Consider the following 18,904-nt stretch of genomic DNA (forward strand, 5'->3'; position numbering starts at 1 on the left):
AACTTACTACACTCTAATAAATAAAATGAAAGAATAAATAAACTCATTCCCAAGCCTCAAGGGTTCTGCCGCCACCTCCTACCCGATATAGACAGTCACTTCTCGACTCGTGGATTTGAAGAGATCAAGAGGATGAGGTTGCTTCGCGTTGCAACGCAGGATGCTATCCACAAACTCTCCTCCCAATCTAGTGTTCAAATCGATATTGATTTGGGGAACGAGAGAAAGATATGCAAGGTTCTTGATAGGGAAGAATTCGAGCAAGTGAATAGAGAAATCTTTGAGAAATGTGAGAGCCTAATCCAATGGTGCTTGCTGGATGCAAAGGTGAAAACAGGGGATATAAGTGATGTTATCCTTGTTGGTGGCTGCTCCAACATCTCGAAGCTGCAAGGGTTCCACCGCCATCACCAAATTCTCATCCCTGTGCAACCCCCACACCCATTCTGGGCGCCGTCAGGAGCGCGTCGCCGACGCCGGCGGTGAAGCGGCGTATAGGTGGTGGAGCAGCCCATAAGCAGTTATAGTGATTAGGGTTTATTCTTAATTCAAGTTATTAGCGTGATAATTGTAATTATTTGGGAAAGCATATATATTAATTTATAGATGGATTTGACATGAATTAAAAAAAGAGAATAAAAAAATGATATGGATTAAAAAAAATAGGTCACGTCACGTTTCTGGTGGCCAGAAAAGAGATCTTGGATATATTTGATAAAACCCTGATACTTTGAGGGTTTAGAGAGCATTTCGAAAGTTTCAGGGTATTTTTAATAAAGCGGGTATAGTTCAAGGTTTAATATGATATTTACCCTTATTTTTATCATATACTCTCTCAAGTTCTTGCCTCTTATATTTTTGCTATCTAACAAATAAGGATGTCAACAAAGTCCGAAACCGACAGATCCACACAAATAGACCGATAAAAAAGTGGGTTAGGGCTGAATATATTTAGCCCGAATGGCCCAAATTGAAAATAGCCCGAGCCCGATAGGGTTGGCCCAAAAACCGAGTGGGTTGGCCCGATTAACCGAACTTATTCTTCATAATTGTTTTTTAAACTTTAATACTTTACTTTTTAATTCGATAATAACATTTTGATGCTTGTAGAATATGTTTTGATTTTTTTCAACGGTTAATAACAAACATCTATGATATAAAAGTCAAAGAAAGATAGTCATTTATGTTATATCTATATACAATTTTTATCAGAATCGAAATTAAAGTTAGATATTATGTAAACTTATGTTAAAATAACACTAATTTTTGTATCTAAAATAAAGTGAAATGTCTTGATTTAAAAAATCCGACATATTTTTATTACAAGAATATGATTATCTATACAAAAAATAAACATATAAAAAATCGTAAAACTTGCGGGCCCGAACGGGCTAGCCCGAAATCGAGTGGGTTAGGGTTAGGGTAAAAAAATTTTAGCTCGAAAAATAAAAAAACCGACTAACCCAAACCGAAAATAATCTGAAACCGAATGGGCTTGCCCGAAACCAAGTGGGCTGGCCCGATTGACATCCCTACTAACAAATATTTTTTCTCTATAATTTATAAACTCAATTATCCAAACATTTTAACAACTTATAAGCTTTTGAGAAATTATATCTTATAAGCTTTTAAGAGGGTGTTTGGCTGAGCTTATAAGCTCTTTAAAACAGCTTATAAGCTGTTTAGAAGCTTATAAGCCCATTCAAAGTGTTTGGCAAAATAAGTTGTTAAAGAGCTTATAAATTCCAAAAATAAGCTCTAAGAGTTTATAAGCTCCCCAAAAAATAAGTTCATCTACCCGAACTTATTTTCTCATTATCTTATAAGCAACACTCATTTAATAAAAATAATTCAACTATAATTTTTTATTTTCATTATATATCATTCTAATTTCATTTTTCTTCGATTTTCTCTCTCTAACAAAAATTTTCCCTCACTAACTAAAAATTCTCTTTTTAACTTATAAGCTAAATTACCCACACACTTTGATAACTTATAAGAGCATCTCCAACGCAAGTGTCTTAGAGGGGTGTCTTAGAAGTGGTCCCCACCTAAGACACACCCCCTCTCCAATGTATTGTGTCTTAGGTGGGTGCTTAGATCCTCATTTCCACAAAATTCACATTTCTACACTTTTAATTTTAAATTTCAAATTTCATTAAAATTAAAAATCAACATTACAATAATTAAAATAAAAATTAAAGACACAATTAAAATACGATAATAAAATAAAATTACGATAATTTCCTAGGGCTCAATCGGACAAAAACGAGACCAACCCACCCTCTTCGTCTTCAATGATCATGTTGTGCAAAATAATGCACGTGAAAAGCTAAAATAAAATATAGAATTTTAAAATTAAAAATATTACAACAATTAAAAATTAGGTGAAAATTTAAAAAAATAAAATAAAAAATTGGGATTTTAAAAGACAAAAAAAAAAAAAAAAAAATTAAAATTAAAATCAAAAGCAAAACCAAAAACGAAAATTTTAAAAGCCCTACCCCACCCAGCCGACATCCCCTCTTCTTCCCCAACCCACCTTTTTTTTCTCATCTTTCCCCCATTGTTGCACTGCTTCTTTTTTCGCACTCTTCATTTATTTATTTTTTTATTAAATTGGCACGTGTAGCGCACGATTTCGCCAAAATCCGCCAACGACCCACGTCTTGCCTTCGTCCCGGCTTCGACGTGCCCTGGATCTCCAACGCGGCTGCCCCTCCTTCGTCCTGGATCGACGCGGCATCTCCAACCCGCGTTGGAGATGCTCTAAGCTACTAATAAACTATATCTTATAAGCTCTTGAAACATCTTATATGCTCAAAAAGCTTATAAGCTCTTTAAAATAAGCTTAGCCAAATACCCTCTAAATCATCTTATAAGTTATTGGAGCTTAAAACATACGCAGCGGGCTCTTTGCACCGCATCAAGCCCTGCCAGAGCCGCACTCCTGCTGCCGCACCGGGAAGGCTCGTACCGGGCACCAAACTTCACACTTGGCTTGAAGGGAATTGTGAAAGGCGGGTGCTATACACGCGCCATTATTTAAAAAAATGAAAAATTGTACATTTCTTGTTCAAGTTGTTGTATTGAATTATCTATAAATTATTTTTCTTGCTGTTTCTTTTGTTGTCCGATTTCTTCCCATTTTTTTAATTTGATTTATTTATATATGTATACTTCAACTTCCTACATCAATTTTACATCAAAATAATTCAACACCCTCTCCGTTCTCTAATTGTTGTAATATTTTTTAATTATTATATTTTATTTTAATTAATGTAATTTTAAAATTTTAATTTAAATAAAATGAAAATAAGATAATTAGAGTCTTTTTCAGAGTCGTTTTTTTTTGTGTGGAAAAGTCAAAAACATTACTCAACCCTTACACCGTGAACATAACAAATTAAAATTTACACGAGAGACAATCTTTCGGCCAACCACACCAATCAGAAATAGAACAACAAAAAAACCAAGGGAATTGGGCATGAAGCCACTTCCAAGTACAAATCTTAACAGCTTCCACAACTTTAGTGATACATGGATCAATACCATTAAAGATGAGATCATTTTGGGCCTTCCAAATCCTCCACACAGTGCATTGCCAAATCAAATTTAGTGCCTTTTTTTTCTTCTTTTCCTTGGCCTTTCAATAAAAAGTGACAAAAGTGACAAAAGATCAGGAGAGGGACTAAGATTACAATTTAGCCAACAACTCACCAGGGACCACACTTGATTCGCAAAGTGACACTCAATCATCAAGTGAAAAGTCGATTCGGGATTCACTAAGCAGATAACACAAGATGGAGGATCATTGCCTGGTAAAATGTTCCTTTTGTTCAAGTTTACTTTTGTAGGAATTCTATCTTGGAGCAACTTCCAGCAGAAAGCTGGAGGCTCTTTTGTAGGAATTCTATATTTTGAGAGTTCTTATTATAGAGTGGAGGCTCTTAGATGGGAACAACTCCCTTAAATTCTCCAGAAGGACTCCACCATTATGAATGCTTTTATAAATTACTTAATATAAGCTTTAGTCAAACACCCTCTTAATATAATTAAAAAGTCAAAATAAAATTAACACTAATCTGCGCGAAGTTTTCTTTTTAGTGCTCGTTTGGTTCAAGTAGAGGAATGAAAAAGGAATGGAATCAAATAAAGGAGTGGAATGGTAACAATAACCAATACTTTTATTAAGTGTTGGTTAAACGATTGAAATGAATCATTAATAAGGGATTCCCTTTCTTTTGTTTCCCCTCTATTTTGAGGGGTAACAAATTGAGTGATTGGATTACCATTAAGTAAGAGTAATGATTGACTCATTACTCAAATCAAACAATAAGTAATGGATTCAATTAATTGAATCTCTTTCCAACCTCTAAAATTACCCAATCAAACGTGGGCTTAATCTGTCTTTGTTTTCACTTTAAGTAATACTCCTACAATGTAAATGGTTGGAAGTTTTCAAAAGTAGAAGGGTTAATTGCTTATAAATACACAAATTATACCCAAATTTTGGTTTTTAACTAAATCTATCTTTTTGGTAAAAAAATACATAAACTTTAATTTTTTGGAATTTGACATGACCCCAAAAGTTCGTTGGCCAATAACTTGATTGTTTGAATTCTGATGGTCAATCTGAAGGTACAATTGGAAAGCTATTGACGTTGTGTTTCTAATGATACTTATATTGTTTGGTTTTGGTAACCGGAAGTGGTCGAAAAAAGAAAAAAAAAATATAGAGTTTCGTGACCTCGACATTCATGTCATTTGTTTTACTACTTCCGATTATCAAAACCCAACAATATAAGTATCATTAGAAAGATAAGATTAAGAGTTTTTCAACGGTACCTTTAAATTGCCCATCATAATTCAGACAATCAATTTATTAGCCGACGAACTTTCGGCTCCGATCAAATTCCTAAAATATAAAAGTTTATGTATTTTTTAACCAAAAAAATAAATTTGGTCAAAAATCAAAATTTGAGTATAGTTCATGTATTTATAGGCAATTAACTCAAAGTAGAAAGTCAAAGTAGTTCATATAAAAATTAGAAATTCTGAGCCCCAAATTCTCGCTCTCTCCTCCCTCCTCTCTCGCCACCGCCCGGCCCCGCCTACTCCGGCAGCAGCACTGCAAGCCTACAGCAAGCTGCACTGCAGCACCAGTACGGCAGACGACAAGGCTTAAAGATGTGAGTCTTCTTCTGCTGTCATAGTTTGCCTACTCACAAATATTATGGTTCTTGGATTGTATTTTTGGGTTTGAAGATTTATTTGTGTACTTTTTTCTTTTCATTTTAAATTCTCAATAGGTTGAAGAGCAGCATAAAAAGGTTCTTGAAGAAGATCCTTAGGCGTTTGACTATGATGGAGTATATGATGAAATGACGGAGAAACAAGTTCTTCTTAAAGAGCAAGATCGCCAAGATAGAAAGGTATTGTTGGAATATGTTGCTTTCCTCATTAAATTTTAGTTTCTAGTAATTTTATCATTGACTGCAGTGCAAAAAAGTGAAAAATGAATTTGTAACTTCGTCTCTGGCTGCAAATGGATTTACCTCTATATATATTGATCTATGACTATATGCCCTGCAAAGTCTTTTCCTTTTGATTATGGAGGTGCTAGATGTTTGGCTTTTAAATGATTGATTACTTCTTTATTTCCATTTGCAGCCAAGATATATTCAAGGACTGATAGATAAGGCAAAAAACAACAAGAGAGTTTATGAGAGAAAACTTGCCAATAAGAGAAGTCAAAACCAACATTTGTATGCGGATAAAATAAGTTGGTGACTAGTGCTCACAAGGCAGAGCAAGCCAAATTGATGAAGGAAGAGGGACTTGGTGATGATGTAAGCTGGACTCACTTCTTCTCCCTGTTCTTCAACCTATTCTAGTATGGCTTAGTTTGTTCTGTCTGGTTTTGGTAGCTTGTTTGGCCCTTGCTTGTTACCTTATCGGCTATAATTCACTAATTAACCATCAAGTTGCGGATTATCACCATATAATTTTATTCTCTTACCAAATTGTGGGATTTCAGACTTGTTTTTTGCTCCTTGGTGGTGTTGTTATAGTGAGAACTGTATTACATTGCTATTAGGTTCTGTTTGTAGTAGATGTTTTACATTGTAGTTTTGTTCGATGTTTTAATAGGTTACCACGAAGGCAGATCTCAATGATTTTTATTTCAACCTTTCCAAAAACATAGCATGTGGTTCTGGAGATGCTGATAAGGGGAAATCCAAAAAGCATCCTGATGAAGCGGTAGTTCAGCCACCGCATCAGGTCTCTTCTTTGACAACTGGTGCTAGTTCGGATTCATCAAGGATGGCAAAGAGGCATCAGGATGAGATTGCTGGCATCATTCTCCCAATGAGAAGTCTGACCAACCTTATAGAAAGCCTATTTCTGATTGTCCTGTTAAAGATCAGGTCGCGGATGAACAATCAGCTTGTAACCTACCAAGACCCGACAGTAAAAAAAGAAGCGAGGATGCGGTGTCTGCTGCAGGGGACCAAAAGGGACTCGACGATCAAAAGGGAAGTCAAGCAAGGACCATCACAGGAGAAGCCAGGATGCACTGGCTGCAGTGAAGGAAGGATTTTTGGCCAGAAAGAAAGCGAAAGCACAAACGAATTTGTGATAGAAATCAACCAACCGCTGTTTCTTCTTGTTTTCAAGTGCCTCTGCGACTCTTGAGTAATTTCTAAATCAGGCAGCTTATCAATGTTAAATCGAAGCCAAAATTAAGCCTTGGTCTTATGATTCATTTTTGAAGTCTACTGTTGGATGTAAAGTTGGCTGCTTTCGTATAATGGTAGCGCGGTTCAGTGCACACGTGGGCCCCTCGGAGCGAGTGGAACGAACACCCAGGTACGTAAAGGGTTGGAGTCCGGTTGGCTTTTCTGTCTGCCAATCCCCATATGAAAACGACGATTCTTCACATGTCTCGTTGCTGTGTGCCCATGTGGTTTGTTGCCACTTTAGCTTCATGTTGCTCAATGTGGGAGTTAGGTAGGCAGACTTATCGTTGTCTAGATGAGTCATTGCTTGTATTCAACCTTATTTGTCTTCCACATTTGGTATAGTTTTCTTACAGTCTTTCTATGTGCTTTTGTAAGAAGGTATGAATGTATTCGAACTACAGAAACATTTTGTGTTGTTTACCTTGAAATTTATCCAGACGTAACAACTGCGAGTTTTCCCATCACCCACAAAAAGAAGGGGAAAAATAAATAAATGAAACTTCATGATAACAAAAGATCTCTGAGATGATGTGAAAAAGTAGATTCTTGAAGCAAGATTGGAACTTTTTTCTCTTTTTTGGCATTTCTTGGAGATTCTTGAAACATAATTGAAGCTATTTTGCAAGTGTGCAGTAAAAAGCATTAGATGCAGTGGATGGGGAAGTTGAGGGGCAACGGTGCCAATTAACGGCTACTGCCAACTAATCTTTTATCATTGAATGCAAGATTGCTCGATCCCAACTTGATCAGCTAAGGCCCACTGGTTTCTGTCATCACACTTTTTTCCCTTTCTTTGCCTCTCCATTGATGTTCACGTTCACATGCTCACTGACAGTTGTTGTGGTCAACAACACATATAGAAACGTGTTTTCCTTAATCACTCCTCAAAAACTATATCATATTTCTAGGTTAGATCAGAACTTGAAAAGTAGCTAAAATAGGCACGATGTCTGCTTGCATTGTGTTCATCATCCCTCTCTTGCTCTCTCTCTCACCCTCAACCTCTGCAGCAGCTCCCATTCCCATCTCTCTCTTCAGCCGCCCTCCCTCACTCGGATCCGCTGCAGAGGCTCACGGAGCTAGCTTCAGCCGCGGTGGCCCGGGCCCACCACCTCAAGAATGGCAAGATTTCATCTCCCTCCACCGCCCCTTTGTTCCCCTTCAATGGAGCATACACAGTCTCCCTTCGCCTTCGGCACCCCGCCTCAGTCCATACCGATGATCATCGACACTGGCAGCAGCTTCTCTTGGTTCCCTTGCACCAAGAGATATGTCTGCAGAAACTGCTCTCTCCCTTCAACAGCTATCTCTTCCTTCATGCCTAAGCAATCATCCTCGGCCAAGGTTGTGGGATGCACGAACCCTAAGTGTGGTTGGCTTCACAAACCATTTGATCCCAACACCAGCTGCCAAGATTGCCTACTGTCCAAAGCAAACTGCACTCAAATCTGCCCGCCGTATATCATCCTCTACGGCGTAGGCTCCACTGGAGGTGTGGCCATGGTGGAGACCCTCAGCATGCCTCATGGGAAAATCGAGGATTTTCTCGTGGGGTGCTCCCTCTTCTCCTCGAATCAGCCTGCGGGAGTGGTTGGATTCGGGAGGGGAGTTTCCTCACTGCCGAGCCAATTAGGCCTCAAGAAGTTCTCATACTGCCATGTCTCTCACAAGTTTGACAACACCCCTAGGAGCAGCTTCCTCATGATGGATTCGGATTCGGATTCAGGGAGGAAGACTGCCGAGCTCAAGTACACGCCATTGTTGAAGAATCCGGCAAGGGATGAAGGCAGTGCACTGGCGGATTACTACTACGTCAACTTGAAGAAGATCATTGTTGGGGGGAGGAAAGTCGAGGTCTCTCACCAAGAACTCGTCCCGGATGAGGATGGCAATGGTGGGACTATAGTTGATTCGGGGTCGACATTTGTTTACATGAATAAGGCGGTGTTTGAGGCCGTGTCGGATGCATTCTCTGAGCAGGTGACGGAGTACGAGAGGGCTGCGGAGGTGGAGGGTGCGACGGGGTTGAAGCCTTGCTTCGATATTACAGGGCACAAGGATGTGAGGATCCCAGAAATGGAGCTGCATTTCAAGGGTGGGGCAAAAATGATGTTGCCACTTGACAATTACTTCTTTGTTGTGGATGATGACAAGAGGTCAGTCTTGTGCCTCACAGTGGTCACCGACGACACGTTGCTCGGGCCGGATCTCGTGACCGGGCCGTCGTTGATCCTGGGAAATTTCTTGATGCAGAACTTCCATGTTGAGTATGATCTGTTGAATGAGAGGTTTGGGTTCAGACAGCAATCTTGCTCATGAGATGCTAGGAAATTTATCAGATACTATATAGCAATAATTTGTGTAACAAACTTATATATCATTGTTTTACTAGTACACTCGCTCGTGCGATGCACGGCCAATATAGCTTTGCATTAAAATTAAACGATGTCGTGTGTGTATCGGCTAAGTGATTAGGGGTTAATGTCTAAAACCGAAGGTCTTGGGTTCGAGCCCCCTGTAGCGCGGCCTTTAAATTTCTTTATTTAATCATGTTAATTTATAAAAAAAATGATGTATCAAATGAATAAAAAAATAAATATTAAATATAGTTTGAATATAAGTAAATGTAAATTATTTTTTCTTAAAAAATTAAAATAATCTACATCAATTACTCAGTAAAGATCCTTAATTTTATTTTATAATTTTCAAAAGTATCATTTTTAATTCTCCACCTATTTGATGGAAAACTTTGTTTTCTTCCCTAAAATTATAGAATAAACACATCATACAAATTAAAAGAAACGAAGAAATATAATTAAAAAAAAAGTATTCACATCACAATATATATTTTTAAAATACGAGCTAATCATGCATAAAATTATTTTTTCTAAGGTAGCTCATTACCTATGTCATCTTATTAGAAAAGCTTCAATTGATCAGTAGGAAAATAAATTATATTCTTAGAATTTTTTAGAATACTAAGTAATAAAGAATTGAATAATTATTTGATGCCAAAAAACAAATCCCAATAAAAATGAAATATATCATTTTGCTTTAGCTTTCTCCTTCAAACATATTTAAATACATTTCTAAAATCATTTTTTTTTGCTAAAAAGGTATAATTTCAAAGTTTATAAAATTTTATTGATTATAATTTTGAACATGGTATATAAACGTATATTTATAATTATTTGTAAACTATTTAAATTACTTATAATGGCAATTGACATCACACATTATTATTATATAGTAATTAAATACCTTCATTCACAATTATAAAACAAAATTATTTTTGAAATACTATTTTTCATATAATCCCAACTTGACATAAATATGATTGTGTGTAAAATGGATATAACGTCAATTGGATGGAAACAACGTCGTTTCAGGCTGTTAGACAATTAAAAACCCTAAAATTATTTTAATTCCTATTTTCGTTTTCTCCTAATCCTTATATCTAATCATATTTGTTGTAGCAAAAAGAGTATCTATCTATTACTTTGATTTCTTGGATTACTTCTTGTCATTTTCTCTCATCAACTTCATTCATCTCACTTTCTCTCAATTTAATACTTTGATTCTTAATTTATTTAGTTAGATGCTAATTTTAAACATAAATGACATTGTTTTAATATGCCCAATTAACATTGTATTAATAATCGACAAACTATGTTGCATAGGTACGGGGGTGCGGATGTGGGGGCGATACGATACGGGTACGGGGATACGGATTTTAAAAATTATAGGGTGCGATTCGGCAAGGATACATCTAATTGTTAAAATTTTATGATATATAATGCTTATAAAATATATACAATTTAAATTTTCTTAAATTAATTATATGTAATTTACATTTTATTTTACCCAAAAGTTAAGCCTTTTCAATTATATAAGTTAATTGAGCAACAATATAACGATTCAAATATTATTAGTCCAATATATAAGTCATAACTGAAAATAAAATTATCAAAATAACCTTGTGTAGGCCTTTCGTGCACGAGTTACGTGAATTTCGCCTATGAAATTTGCGAATCCGGTGTATTTTTATAAATTGTTTTAAAAGATACGCCACGTGGCGAATCGGGTGCGAATCCGACGAGAATCCGAGAGAATCGCACCCTAAAAGAATCTGATTCGCCGTACATGCTAATTTTTGAAGAATCCGTGCATCATAGTCGACAAATATGGTACGTAGGATTTCATATAGTATTTCAGCACAAAATTTGACCAAAAAATAAGCGAGTATGCAAAATAAAAAATATATAATAATTGGATAATTTTAATATATATTTCAAAATTGATGTGCAAAGGCCACTAAATTTATATACAATAGTAAACCAAAGAGAAAAAGTAAACGTTTGTTTAGTATTAAGGAGATGTGATATTTCCACAAAAGAATTAAAGGTATCTTGATGTTATGCTTAATAAAATAATTCAACATATAAATATAATGTTTCAATGATATTTATTTTTTTATCAATAGAGAAGAGAGTAGAAACAAACTTTTGTAGTAGAGAAGGAGAGAGAAAAAATATTAATAATAATGACAACCTTAAAACAACCATATAAATAAGAAAAGATAAAAAATATGAAAATTTGATAATAAAAAAAAAATAAATAAAAAAAAAAGAGGAGAGAGAAAAAATAAACATTTTAAAATTTTAAGTTATAATAATTTATATACCAAATTAAAAATCTTTCATTTGTCTTTAATTTAAGATATATATATTGAATATTTTTTTTTAAAATAAAATTTGATTTTTTTAAAAAAAAATCACAAAAATATAAAAAGAGAATATGAGAGAGAAAGAAAATATATATGAAAAATTCAAAGAAATCGTGTGATGAAAGAGGAGAGAGAAAATATATGAGATTAAAATTTGTTGAATTCTGTAAATACCCTTAACATGATTATTTAATTACCATTTTGCCACAAACCGTGTTTTCATATAATAAATAGATACATATCCAAGAAACGCATGATTCAAACTGCAGCTTGAGGATTACCAAATTCATCAATAGTTACAGCTGTAGTCTCCAAAGAGACAAAAATACATTCTGCACAACAAAACCTATACATGGATTCTTAGTTTCTTGATCCCAAAAAACTCGGGTACTACTCAAACCAGACAGCACATGTACAAAAACTGAGGACTGCTCTCTCTTCTCTGTTAAAGAGTTAGTAAGCTTCAAGATTTTGTTGCATACCACCCTTGACCTCGCCCTTGACCACAACCTCCATTAGGCGTAAACAGCGGACTCGTATGCTGTCTTTGGTCGCCTTGCCCACGACCTACATTAGGCATGAACGACTGACTTGTATGCTGACTGCCTAGGCCACGACCTCCATTAGGCGTAAACAGCGGACTCGTATGCTGTCTTTGGTCGCCTTGCCCACGACCTACATTAGGCATGAACGACTGACTTGTATGCTGACTGCCTAGGCCACGACCTCCATTAGGCGCAAACAGCGGACTCGTATGATGTCTTTGGTCGCCTTGCCCACGACCTACATTAGGCATGAACGACTGACTTGTATGCTGACTGCCTAGGCCACGACCTCCATTAGGCGTAAACAGCGGACTCGTATGCTGTCTTTGGTCGCCTTGCCCACGACCTACATTAGGCATGAACGACTGACTTGTATGCTGACTGCCTAGGCCACGACCTCCATTAGGCGCAAACAGCGGACTCGTATGCTGTCTTTGGTCGCCTTGCCCACGACCTACATTAGGCATGAACGACTGACTTGTATGCTGACTGCCTAGGCCACGACCTCCATTAGGCGTAAACAGCGGACTCGTATGCTGTCTTTGGCCGCCTTGCCCACGACCTACATTAGGCATGAACGACTGACTTGTATGCTGACTGCCTAGGCCACGACCTCCATTAGGCACAAACGCCTGAAAGGAATGCTGTCTTTGGCCGGAGACCTCTCTGTAGTTTCCCGCCCAACCATCTCTAGACGGATTACGCACCCTCCAATCTTCGCTTGCACCACCACCACGAGACGGACAGAAATTATTGGCGTAAGGTCTGTAGCTCAATGTGCCACGATGATTTGATACTATTTTTGATAAACCTTCACTGCCTCCATGACCATCCCTCCTAAAAGATCCTGATCTCGGGACATATGTTCTGGCTGGTTGCTGACGGCCCATGTTTCCGTGGTCGCCATAAGGTCTGAACATACCAGCAGCATTGCGACTGGGATTCTCTTCAGCTACAGATGTTTTTCCTCGACCAAAACTGAATCCACGGCCCGTGCCTTCTGGCGCCAAATCCGGTTTCTGGTTGTGTGACCTGTATCCAAAGGTGTTTCTGGTTAGCTAGCACAATACAAGCACAGATGTCTAGAAGATTTTTGAATTAACGGACGTGGTGCGCAAAGTGCCGTTTCTGTTGCGCTCGTGCCAAAGTACGATCTCCTCCAAATCATTTCTGCACACAATCTGCATAGAAATAGAAATAGTTGGTAGAGAATCTTAAATCACGTAAAATAGAAGGTGTTTGTTTGCTCACCTTTTCGGGTATGTTTACGCCTTCGAGAAGTCGAGGAACGTTCTGGAAACATCGAGGGATCTCGTAGAACATGCTTCTGATCAAGAAGGGAAGCTAAAAGTATGAGTAAGAGAACAGAGGAAATGAAACTAAGCCATACTGTGTTCTTTGCTGGCTTACATATCATCTGGTGAATCTTCATATTTCTTTTCGTCGTCACTTTCAATCAGATCCTCGCGCGTTACGTGTAACATACCTTCGATCCCTTCACTGAAAATTGATTCCATAATCAAGAACAGAAGCAAGATAGAGCAATAGCAGCAGCCAAAAGAAAATCATATAGACCGATATGTATTTCTTGCTTCAAGAATCCTACATTTGACTCTCAATCGCAATTGATCCTTTGATCTTCTCCGAGTTCTTCCTCTCTCTGCAAGACGAGAACTGTTGCCTCAACTCGCTTGAACGTCTTAGAATCAGTTGATGAGGAGTTTCCTCATTCCTGATCCTCTCTTCATCCTATATGTTATTACAGAATTTCAAAATCATATTGAATATGCTAGAACCAGAAACAAAGCATATATATTTCTGCAACATTTCACCTTCAGTAGCTCTTCAGCTTTCCTCGTCTCCGGAAGAAGACGTGCTTCGTCTATAAGCGGCAGTTTGCATAAACCCTTCTCAAGATTAAAAGACTACACATTAGCAAGAAATTAAACAAACTTGAAATTTTATGATCTGCACAAATCTGTTACATACCTGCCACAAAAATCTCTTCCCATCAACATCCATCTCAAATTCTGATGTATTGAGCAGAGATTTCAATTTCAAATACATCTATAATCAGTTGCTTCAAAAAATACGCAGTTTATCTTAGCATGATCCGAACCTGTGGGATAGAAGTCGATTATCTTGGATTCTTTGTCAACCATGAGCCCCTTGTAGGCCACAGGCAGTGCATGAGAACTGCATCATAGCAAAGCATTCCCAAAGACATCAGAGATCAGTGTGCGTTGGCCAAATTTTAACATTCAACGCAATGAGAAGATGTTGATGAAGTCACCTCCTTGGAGGAAGTACTGCCATTAGCTGATCAAACGGCTTGAAGGGAAAACCTTTCTGAAACTTCACCTTCAACTGAGAGAGCCCTTTGAAGTCGGAGGTACATGGGCCATAATGAAAAGGGTAAAACCTATAAACGCAACTAAAATTCAGATATGAATCCCTTGCGCATCACTAAGAATTTAAAAGAGGAATCAACCGAGTTAAAAGAAGATATACAGACCATTTCCAAGATGGGACTTCTGAAAAATAGTAAAGTAGCACCCAACAAAGTCCTTCGCCGTAGTTTGCAACCTAAAAATTGAGTGTAATCGTAAAGAGAAATGGGATCAAGATCAACTACTGCGTTTTTCTAGATATATACTTAAGTCATCATGCTAAAATAAGTGTTAATTCATCATATATAGTTTGAGCATACCACAGATTTTCTCATCAATTCCATATCTGTTGGGTTTTCAGCGCAGAATTTTTCTTTGTAATAGCGCTCTCTCCAACCAGGGGTGCCAAATTTCACCTATGAGAGAGGTTCAAAGATGATTACACTATCAAGAAAGAATTAAGGAATATATTTACAAGTAGCAATGTAGCATACCTTATCTGTACCAAAACTGCCATCTTTGAACAAATCGGATTGTTTCTTTAACAAGTCTTTCAATTTTTTCTTTAACTCCTTTGTATTTTCCAAAACCTGATATAAGAAATGTATGTGTAATACACAGCATTGAACGTACAGCAGCAAAATTTACATACCGTATCAGCATCTACAACTGGAGCAGATATATTCAATTTCTGCAATGACGTTTCATAGCATAAGACATCATAAAATGAGGCTGTATTGAGCACAAAGCTAAGAAAGAGGTTAACAAAGAAGCTGCAGACATACATCAATACTTGATATGTCGTGAATGCCTAATACTTCGGATGATGTTCCTTCATCCAGACAGTTCTTTTCATCTTCTTTCTGAATCAAAATGAGATCCAATGTTTAAGTCCAGTTACCATAAAGGATGATAGAAACGAGAACGAGACTAATCAATATAACGGCCAGAACTAACAGCCTCTCTGTACTCAGCAAGCATTCGACTCAATTTTTTGTCTCTGAGATGAGCTCTCTTGCTGAATATTTTCTCCTCGTATGCACCAACGGCAAGTATGAATCTTTCTACTCTACTCAACTTTATATAGCCCCCTTTTTTATCATCGACCTGTTTCAGGTTCCACTATAAATAAACACAAAATAATTCCATCAAAATTATAGAAGTTAATTACCTTCTCCATGTTCACCAAGTAACCTCCAAGATTTTGGAATTCTTTCTTGTATACATCCATCAGCAGATCGATACAATCCTAGAAACGAGATGAGAAGATTTCATTTCATTTTGAGTATCACATTGCAAAGACTTGGAATATACAGAAAGATAACAAGAGAACCTCATGGATTGCAAGGCTGGGAATGTGAGGCAGAAAATCATTCCCAGCAAAGAAGCAGATGAAGATGAAATCATCGATGATTCTTTCAAGATCAGATTCAAAATTTTCAAATCTAGGAATTTCCATATCGATAGCAAGGTATTCTCTCAAAACAGAAATATTCAAAAACTGCAAACACAACGGAAAAAGATGAATCTTATCCTCAGCTCTTGCAGCATTAAAATTCATTTTGTAAAGTAAGTCAAAGGAGAGATACCTGATAAGCTTGTCGTTTACTAACACAAAAATTATCTTCCTGTCTAGAAGCCAATTTGGCTGGTTCAACTACAGGCTCACAGCTCGAAGGCTGCCATGGATGCTATTTAAAGACAGATAAACATCAATGTAATGAATTAACAGCAAAAAGAAAATGAAATATCCAGCTAATGATCTGAATTATGCACACAAAACCCTTCAAATACCTCCTTAAACCATCCTCTCGACTTCACAGAATGAGTCGTTGCACGACCACAATTCTCCTGAAATGTTCCATTTCTAAGTTCTCCATTTGGAGGCAGCACCTCCTGTTATCAACAGGCTATTACTGGTCATGAAAAGCAATGGAAATGAGAGCAAGAAAGTTTGTGAACAAAAACCAGACACAGAAACCAAACCTCTCTGAGAATAGAGAAGTGTACTTCATGTGTAGCCAACGCAAGCATGATCAAATCTGCATCCTGCATCAAAATCGACAGTAGCATTACATATCATATCAAGAAAGCACAAAGCTAGGAGTTTTAAGGCAATGTTAAGAGATTACCAGACCGTACAGACAATGCTTCGTGTTAGGATCATATTGAGATGAAGCACGTTGAGCTCTGATGAAGCTCATGATCTTATGCTCCCCCTCCCCCGGAGCCTTGTCATCAGACAAGATAACCTGCACAACGCCAAATCTCATTATTCCAAACTAACTCATGATTATTACACATAAAATTCTTATTATGACAAAAGGATTCCTTAGACAACCTTAACGTTTCTCCATGCTGCATTCTCGTTCAACCGCTGTTTTATGTAGCCTCTCAGATTCTCGGAGAGCATGTGCATGAATTGGGTGCCGGGAGTGATCACATTCGAATCAAAAAGCTCGGATTCTTCCTTAGGCAAAACAGCTCTGCCTTCATTTTCAAACTGCTTTCTCAGACGATCTTCAAGCTCCTCCTGCAGAATAAATGAAGGAGCTATAACACATGCACACTATGCATACAGACACACATATATAAGGGAGGAATCTAACAGCAATCTTAGCATCCTTAGCGGAGCGGAATCTTCTCGATCTTTGTTGATTCATTTTGGCTCTTGGAGCTACGCCATCTGGTGTTGAATGTGTACAAAATTATCAAGTAAGAAGCCATATTCAAAATTAGTAGCACCACTTATCAGATTTTCCAAGTAAATTATATCTCTGCAAACTAATCAAATCAACTCAACATCAAGAATCTTTCACACATAGTAGCATTTATATTTGTTTATTGCAACTCATTTTCTATGATGCTAATTTCATTTAAGCTTTCCGTTGCTTCACTTCACATGTGTCTGTTAATCTCACTTAGTGATATTTTTTTATTTATTTGGAAAGGGAATTGCATCATGTAATTTTTTCTTACAATCTCTGAAAAGATGTAACTCTTGAATATCTAATTCCATCTTTTGCCACCACTCCAAAACTACAATTAGCATTTTATTTTTTCAGACCTAAATCAGTAGACTTATATATACGTTATGAAATAATATCTTCATTTTTCTAAAAAGTCTTTTTTTTTTTCCAGGGGTGAAAGAGAAAGATTTGAATATACACCCATTACTATTATTTCTTATTGCTACTATTTTTTAAGAACCTCACACTTGCTGTTATAGCGGTATAATACGAGATTAAAACACGATAGATAAATACGTATATGTCGTATTCGCACCAATAGCCATAAACAACAGTTTACGAGGTTTGACGATGTCGAAGAGACGGTCGACGTAATCGTGAATGTCCCGAAACACCTCGTCGACAGCCGATGGAGGAAACGGCTGAACATCAAATAAGAAAAATTCAAAAACTGTATATATGGAAAAAAAAAAAAAAAAAAAGCAGTACAAATAACCAGTAAAAAATGGAAAAGGAAAAAGAAAAGAAAACGAAGATGAAGTTGAGAGATAACATGATCGTCGGGATGGAAGCAAGGATGGATGAGTCCATTCATGTCGAGGTATAGATTATCGAAGCCTTCACCTCCACCGCCGGTGGCGTCGGCTACAACTTTGGGATATTTGTTGACCAGCCACCGGTAAAACGACGGCACGCCCATTCTTCAAGTAACTGGAAATACAGTGAGTGAAGTTTTATGTAATTTTAAACGCTATTTGAAACCTTAAACTCTTTTAAGTACTAATAGAATTGTTGATCACCAAAATCTGCTACTCTGTATTTTTCTCTCTTTCAATTTTAATTTTGCTTCTCTCTTTATTCGAAACCTTGAAAATTTTCTCTCTTTCAATTTTAATTTTGCTTTTCTCTTTATTCGAAACCTTGAAAAGATAGCTTGCAGGTTTCGAGCAGATAATGGCGACGGTTGGACTTCTTTATTTTAATTTATTTTATTTTGCTCTTATTTTCATCAAATATTATTACAAGTATTATGTTTCAATTTTGGAACAGAGTTTTGAAACATAAATAGAAGTCTCATTCTGTTTTAGATAGTACTCCCTCCAGTCCCATTAAAGTTGGCCACATTTCCATTTTGGTTGTCCCACTAAAGTTGGCCACTTTCTAAAATAGGAAAAAATTAGACTTAATTAAATCCATTAAATTAAATTTAATTAAGCTTCTAATTAAATCCTATCTTCTATCTCCTCTCTTCTATCACCGCCAACTCATAGCTCTCTCAGTTACTCCATCTCGTCGCCTTCTTCTCTGGCCGTCTCAGTCGCCGGCGACGCTGCTGTCGACCGAGGACGTCGTTGCTCCGTTAGTTTCTCTCTCAATTTCTCAATTTGTGAAACATCAAGAGAGCCCTAATTCTCTCCTCTGAAATCGAAATCGAAATCATCACCGCCCTGCAACCTCCGGCGTCGTTGTCGCCTCAAGGTCTGCGTTGCTCCGCCTTAGCCTGGCATGTCTCCCTCGCTCTCATTCT

At 37.1% G+C, this 18,904-nt stretch overlaps 2 protein-coding genes across 7 annotated transcripts; one reads left to right on the forward strand and one right to left on the reverse strand.

Moving 5' to 3' along the window:
* The first annotated feature begins 5,041 nt into the window (after nt 1-5,041).
* Nucleotides 5,042-9,254, forward strand: LOC131022044 (probable aspartyl protease At4g16563). Its single transcript, XM_057951417.1, has 4 exons — nt 5,042-5,192; nt 5,313-5,435; nt 5,674-5,852; nt 6,154-9,254. The coding sequence occupies exon 4, from the start codon at nt 7,866-7,868 to the stop codon at nt 9,063-9,065; it is 1,200 nt and encodes a 399-aa protein (XP_057807400.1). The 5' UTR covers nt 5,042-5,192; nt 5,313-5,435; nt 5,674-5,852; nt 6,154-7,865; the 3' UTR covers nt 9,066-9,254.
* Nucleotides 9,255-11,726: 2,472 nt separating this feature from the next.
* Nucleotides 11,727-18,316, reverse strand: LOC131022052 (5'-3' exoribonuclease 3-like). 6 transcript variants are annotated; one of them, XM_057951453.1, is made up of 26 exons: nt 18,297-18,316; nt 17,930-18,242; nt 17,693-17,798; nt 17,017-17,093; nt 16,749-16,940; nt 16,540-16,659; nt 16,394-16,456; nt 16,202-16,303; nt 15,997-16,098; nt 15,741-15,908; nt 15,579-15,656; nt 15,365-15,514; nt 15,193-15,270; nt 15,060-15,098; nt 14,902-14,997; nt 14,728-14,823; nt 14,533-14,603; nt 14,311-14,439; nt 14,137-14,213; nt 14,007-14,047; nt 13,850-13,924; nt 13,624-13,766; nt 13,428-13,517; nt 13,269-13,344; nt 13,125-13,198; nt 11,727-13,049 (listed from the first exon to the last, which is right to left on the reverse strand). In XM_057951453.1, the coding sequence occupies exons 2-26, from the start codon at nt 18,074-18,076 to the stop codon at nt 11,936-11,938; spliced, it is 3,504 nt and encodes a 1,167-aa protein (XP_057807436.1). In that variant the 5' UTR covers nt 18,077-18,242; nt 18,297-18,316; the 3' UTR covers nt 11,727-11,935. The 6 variants fall into 6 exon arrangements, with proteins under 6 accessions (XP_057807436.1, XP_057807419.1, XP_057807428.1 ...); XM_057951436.1 differs by having other exon boundaries at nt 14,311-14,451; XM_057951445.1 differs by lacking the exon at nt 18,297-18,316 and having other exon boundaries at nt 17,930-18,270.
* Nucleotides 18,317-18,904: the final 588 nt, after the last annotated feature.

This window comes from Salvia miltiorrhiza, chromosome 1 (assembly GCF_028751815.1).
Source record: "Salvia miltiorrhiza cultivar Shanhuang (shh) chromosome 1, IMPLAD_Smil_shh, whole genome shotgun sequence".
Lineage (NCBI taxonomy): Eukaryota > Viridiplantae > Streptophyta > Magnoliopsida > Lamiales > Lamiaceae > Salvia > Salvia miltiorrhiza.

Excerpts from the sequence above, each read along its gene's own strand:
- LOC131022044 (XM_057951417.1), top strand. The coding sequence starts at position 7,866 with ATGGCAAGATTTCATCTCCCTCCACCGCCCCTTTGTTCCCCTTCAATG.
- LOC131022052 (XM_057951436.1), bottom strand. The coding sequence starts at position 18,076 with ATGGGCGTGCCGTCGTTTTACCGGTGGCTGGTCAACAAATATCCCAAA. Across the intron at positions 14,998-15,059 it reads CAGTTGTAGATGCTGATACG|GTTTTGGAAAATACAAAGGA; the intron begins GTATGTAAATTT and ends TTCTTATATCAG. Across the intron at positions 13,199-13,268 it reads GCGTAAACATACCCGAAAAG|ATTGTGTGCAGAAATGATTT; the intron begins GTGAGCAAACAA and ends ATTTCTATGCAG.